At 48.3% G+C, this 6000-nt stretch overlaps 1 protein-coding gene across 1 annotated transcript in view; it reads left to right on the plus strand.

Moving 5' to 3' along the window:
- Positions 1 to 5064, plus strand: part of LOC135898225 (MIF4G domain-containing protein B-like) — a 139860-nt gene extending 134796 nt beyond the window's left edge. Inside the window, exons 8-9 of the mRNA XM_065427069.2 lie at positions 664 to 918; positions 4547 to 5064. Of these exons, the coding sequence (XP_065283141.1) occupies positions 664 to 918; positions 4547 to 4792 (501 nt within the window). The 3' untranslated portion in view covers positions 4793 to 5064. The remainder of the gene's footprint in view (positions 1 to 663; positions 919 to 4546) is intronic.
- Positions 5065 to 6000: the final 936 nt, after the last annotated feature.

The following is a 6000-nucleotide window of genomic DNA, read 5'->3' on the forward strand; positions in this document are numbered from 1 at the left end:
TAATAATCCAACAAAGACACGAAGGAAATCTTAAGGGAAATAACTTGTACGTACTAATTGAATGAATGAAATAATAAATTAATGACAATGAAAGTGGATGAAAAAACCAATTGCCGCAGGTGGGGAGCGATCTCACTTCTTCGCATTACGCATGCGAGAGCATCGCACGCGTAAGGCAAACATTTAACTTCAATACGTACTCACGGACTTATTATTTAGTAGAAGAGAAAATAAGAATACACTTTTATTTCTTGGATTTCGCATTCCGGCTCTGCTATACATCATGGGTGACGCGGATGATTTACAAGCAGTTTCTCGTACTCCGCCCGTTGTGGCCCTCTAGGTATTCTTAAAGTTCATTAAGTTGAGTCTACGGCTATTTCACAATCGAGCGTAGACCGTTTTATAGTCCAAGAAATCAACGAGGCTCTAGCAGACTCGGTCAAAGTCCGTGACTTCGTGGCGAGCTGGCGCGGTGAACTTCGAGGTGACGTTGGTGGCGTCTCCAGTGGCCTTCCGGTTTAGCGTCTCCTCTGGTTCACAAAGGTAGTGGCAGTGACACTTTTGGTGCTGTACAAGGGTAATACAGGTCAAACCAATTATCTAGCATATATCCCTTCAAAATAAGCTCATAGAGCGCGTTTTGTGTTTCTTTCCATGTAGAGGGACAAGAGCGGGGTATTTTCACGTGCTCTACTGAACGCCGTCCACAAATGGTTCAATCGACGCGGAGAGCTGCTGGAGGAGTCCAGTGGTTACCCGCGTCGTTGGACGACATACGTGTCCCTGGTGACCGTGCTCTTCCTGGAACTGAGGCGTAAAAGCGGTGGCGCCTACGACGTCATGTTCCTGGCCACGTTGCTCTGCAACTGTTGCCTCGTCATTCTATGTCATCCGTTGCTAGGCAACGACAACGAGGCGAGTGTCAGTTGTGCTTTAATGCTCAAGCCCTCAGTTTTATACTAAACTAACTAGCAGAAAATGTGGCGGGCCAGGTGTCGGTGGCTCAGCGCCTCGCCGCGGTTGCGCCACAGCATCACAATGACTGGTGGTATTTTGTCTGAGGACATTCTGCTTTCTTGTTTTAGCCTCACCATCGTCGCCTAAGCTTTGCGTTGCGGCAATTATTAGCCTCGTCTAGCGAATATCTTTTTTTGCCATCGTGTTGTTTGCAGATCATTGCACGAATGCCTTTAGGAGCTAGCGACACATGCGCTAAAAAGTGTTAAAACTCAGTCCGAATGCTGTTATAGAATGAAGCTGTTAACGTGAAATATTCAACTGCTGTGAGGCGAAGTTGCACGAATTGAAAGTGACACAGATGAACCACAATTGACAATGTGGCTGTAGATTGCTTTTTCAATGAAACTATGACAGCTCCTAGAAGCACCTGTGCAACACTTATACTTTTGTTAGTGTTATAATGACCGTAGCGCCACATTTGACTCGAGAAATCAGTTAGTGATGTAGGCGTTGGCGCAACACACCCGAAATTCGTGACTTTCCTCTCCCCCCCTGTAGAGGATCGTGTGGAATGGAAAGGTGTTTATCATTTCATATTTATTTACACAACAAAATTTTAGCATATGTCGTTCTTCAAAACTTTCTTATATTTCAAGAGCTGAATAGTAGTACCTAATAAACAAAAGCATAATCTTGAAAGGCATGTCTGTCGGCAGCACCAATACCTTCCCGTGTCTCCACTTTACGGGATTCCCAGTTAAAAACCCTTTTAGGAAATTCGCCATTAATGCAGCATTCGAGAAGAGCTGGTAAATACATGGTGCATGTTTATGAGATAAATATCACCTTTGAGCGAGCCTACCCGGGAAACTATTAGTAAACAACAATGTAAAGTGGTAAAGGTGTGCCTCACTCACAAGCAGTGACATAGCGGATCGAAGAATGGTATGTTCTAGTCCAAAAAAAAAAGAACGCCGCCGTACGAGGTTGTATGTATGAAAAACACCTAAGTTACCGGCAGTCGGTACATCACTTAGATACGGCAGTCCCCATTGGGGATTTCAGCAGGGTGCGAAATAATACATATGTAAAGAACACTATAGCATTCGCAACGAAAACAATACAAATCAGGTCAACAGAGCTTGAAGATAGGAATGGCACAGCCAGATAACAAATTAAATTAAAGATAAAGATGGTGCAGAACACTCGCGATCTGATAGTCAGGCAGAACGAACAGAAGTTCTGGTTCGAGTCCAAGCGACAGAAGCGTGAGTTGCCACCTCTTTCGAGTTTCATCAGGGTGAATTCCACATTCAAGACAGTGTTTCTGGAGGCGCAGCTTGTCCATAATTGCTCGGTCTGCGATCGACAGCTTCGCTGGCTAATCCGCCATCATATGAGTGACTCGGCCCGATTTTTAACGCGATAGCCTTAAGGAGCTCGTGTCGCAGAAAAGCCGGTGTCGTCGGTGTCGGCGTCAGCGGCGTGGGCCGTGAGTGATAAATCTCAGAAGGCACTTTACAAATAAAAAACAACTTGCAAGGTGGTCTGGGTGTGAATCGAACAAGGGTCCCCGGAGCGTGAGATAGAGACGCTACCACTCAGCGACGATTTCGATGGTTCAAAGCAGTACAAAAGCGCATCTAGTGAATGCGGTGTTGTCTTAGAAATGTGCCGTAGAAATTTATACTGTGGTGTATATCGGTAATTATGAGCATGTAAATTACAGAAGGCGCAGGTACACGAGTGGTGAAGTACGTTTCCGCTACCTTTCCTCTGCGCTCTGCAGACACACAGAGCCATCTTGCGGCAAATACAGAAGACCCCTCCTCGCAATGTACGGCGCTGCCTCAAAAGGTGGGACGCCACTGGCCCGCGCGACGCGGCTCCTCTTTCCGCTCATAGCACGATTCCTAGCTGCAGCGTTCGATGCGGGACGCCCCTGACGGGATCGCTACGCCGTAGCGCGTCTGTTGGGAAAAAGTCCCCTGCGATATGTGCCGTGCTGCTGGCGAGGTGCCATGCGTCGGCGTGGTGCACCCAAGCGAGATAAAGGACGATCCCGTAGAGGCGTCAGGCCCATGATCGCGTCCGCCTTCATGGCACGTCGCGGCCCGGCTGTCCGTGCCGATTACGACGTTTGGCTCGCGTAGATCGTGTCTCTCTCCGAGACACCGAGTGACTCAAGAGCATGCCGAGCGAATGAGTCGGTGGTGCGAACGGGGTGCGATAACGCTATCGCATTCCACTCTTGAAGGCGAAGCTTAAGCATCCTCCAATTTTTTTAAACACCATCAAATTCTGCTGATGAGGACTCCACACTATTTTGCTGCGCGCTGTCACAGCCCCGGGCTTAGTCCCAAAATAGGCAATAGATGCAATTAGTTGATTTCGCACAACAGGCAAGCAAGACGACGAGAAACAGCGGGCGTGCGACCGCAAGATTAAAGCCTCTATGCTAGAACGTTAAACAACTCAACACTCCACCTAGGCAGAAGAAAATAAAGAGTAGCGCCGCCCCTAGACACAAGTGGTCACTCCATTTCGTTTACACTCCAGAGCAATTCTGGAAAAGCATAGCGTGTTCAGTGGGATTCCGGCGCTGTACTCAACTGTTGGAAATGGACGAATACTTTCCAGTGGAGAATAACTTTAGAATACGGGGGTCAGGCTGGGCTAGCAGACGGATCGGAACTGATGCTCGAGAACAAGGGCCAATCAACAGCTTTCACTGGTAACGTCACCCGCACTACCCTGTTGGTGTCAAGACATGTGAAAAAAGAACTGGAAAAGCTTGGAGCGGAGCGCGCAATTATTTTTTGTGTTATCACAGGTTGTCACGGGCTCCTTAGGCCTCATTCATGCTTCGTTGGGACTGCGTTAGAATATCGTTTGTTGCTAATATATCTGAGGGTAATACATCGCTCCTGACCATAAAATTCGTGTCACGTGGCACGTTTTCAAAAGATCTCGCGCGCTTTACTTGCAGCCCCGAAAAGTATAACCAGTGGGAGTTATCTTCGGGGATAGGAATGATTTGGGTATTTCAAAATAGACACTACAGCTTCTCCATTGAAAACCTTTCGTTTAGGCTACCACTTTAAAGGTTCGTAATATAATAATAACATATACTCATAGCAAAAAAAACCTGATTTGCTAAACAATTAAGATAGTGAAGAATACAGAGTGTGTTGCATTCTTGGTAGTGAACACATGGATTCTTCATGGCTTGGATCAAGTTACTTAATACACGTACGCTGTTTGCCATGAGAAGCTGCCGATGCGTGTCAAATACAAAAGGTGCCTAATGGCTGCTGTACAACTACAACGCAGGTTTTTGCTTGCATGCAATAAGTGGCGTCGAAATAATATTCACCGACATACCCGATCACCGTAACTCTCACAACTAGTCTTGCGCACAAGCCCAGATTGACAGACAGAACCCGAAGGATGCAGCGCTGGACTTTCCTGTCTGCGATTGCAGGCAGTACGTGACAGTAATCGTGAGCTGACTAGCTCGTTCGAAACTTTCGCTGAACCTTCCGCGGCACCTTGTTTACTTAAGGCTCGGATCACTTTCCAGATGGAGTGCCTGCGATGGGTGCTAACTGCAGCCGGTTCAGCTATGCAAGCCACCGTCCCATGGCTTATGACGATGCTGACCGGGCGCATGCGCAGCGCCTTCATGCAGCCGGGTGTCTCGGCTAAGGCGCGCTACACGCTGCTCGAACTGATCGAGCTGCGCGCCTCCGGATGGCAGCTGAACGCAGCGCAGGTTCAGTACTACAGGCCGCAGGCGAAACCGGGCCTACCTGGAACCCGAAGCTAAGAGCACCACAGGAGCAGCCGCAGATGGTCAACATTCTGGCAATGCCCTTGCCGGCTGTTACCACGGCTGAGGTGCCCGAGCAACCGTGGAAGCCGACTCAGGCGAACACCTCAACGAAAGCGCTCCGATTGCCTCCGTGAGGACTTATAGCCAGCCCTTGTTTTCTGTAATAACATCCTTGTCTACAAGAATTTGCCCTGCCACGCCTATTTTTGTGTGGTCTCCTGTAAATTCACTCAGTTGGTAAAGCTATGCAATAAATATATTCGTGAACACACGACCGTGGCTATGTTAACTAGTCTAGGAAGCGCAGTTATCGGCCATGCAGCAATTAGAGAAGTGCTTGCTGACACCTTTTTAACTTCACGACGTGTTTTTACCGAAATTTTCGTTGGGATGTACTGATAAGTGACTAACGTAAAAAACACTCATATGTGAGGTTAGTGCAAGTAGGGAATGTTAACCCTGTTACCGTATTTGCTGAATAATCCTATAAAATTTTTAGATAGTGTTAATATCGCGTTTTTGCGTCGGCTGTCGCGTGCAATGGTAAATTCGAAATATTTCGTGGTGTTGTTAGGAACGGCCTGCAGAAATGCCGACATGCAACGTTTTCTCAGCCAGCTGTAGCTGCGAGCGTGGCGAGCTTCCCCGAAGAGACCATGGAAGCCTTCAAAACCCGCTGCGGTGACTCGTTTCATAGGGATCTCGAGGTGCCGTAGGGACCTCGGGAGCGAGGGAGTTCCCGAGGGAATGTATTTGGCGGCACCGTCCCACGTGCCTTTCAAGATGCAAAACAATGGAGAACCAGCGGCCACGCTGCGGGAGTCAAATCGGGGAATAGGAGGCGCCTCCTTTGGGCAAGACACAGTTCTGCGAAGACCGTCTCAGCTCGGTGGGGGCAGTGAAACAATTGCGTACGTGTGTGTGTGAGCCCTCCTCCTCCAAAAAGGCGGATCATCTACGATGACGTTGAACGCTACAAATTGGCTGTGAACGGCCGTTTTCCCTCACCTAGGGATCTAGGAAGGACGGAGTGTTTATAAGCGGCAGTTTCTCGGCTGCTAGGTGTGCTCTGTGATCGTGCTCGAGAAGCTGCGTGTTTGGAGCTTCGTGCTCGTATGCTGTATGCATTGTCTTGCATGCTGCATTTGGGAGTGACGTTAGACTGTCGAATGTATCGCTTCGTTTAATGTAAATATCTGTGA

Source organism: Dermacentor albipictus, chromosome 5, assembly GCF_038994185.2.
Source record: "Dermacentor albipictus isolate Rhodes 1998 colony chromosome 5, USDA_Dalb.pri_finalv2, whole genome shotgun sequence".
Taxonomy (NCBI): Eukaryota; Metazoa; Arthropoda; class Arachnida; order Ixodida; family Ixodidae; genus Dermacentor; species Dermacentor albipictus.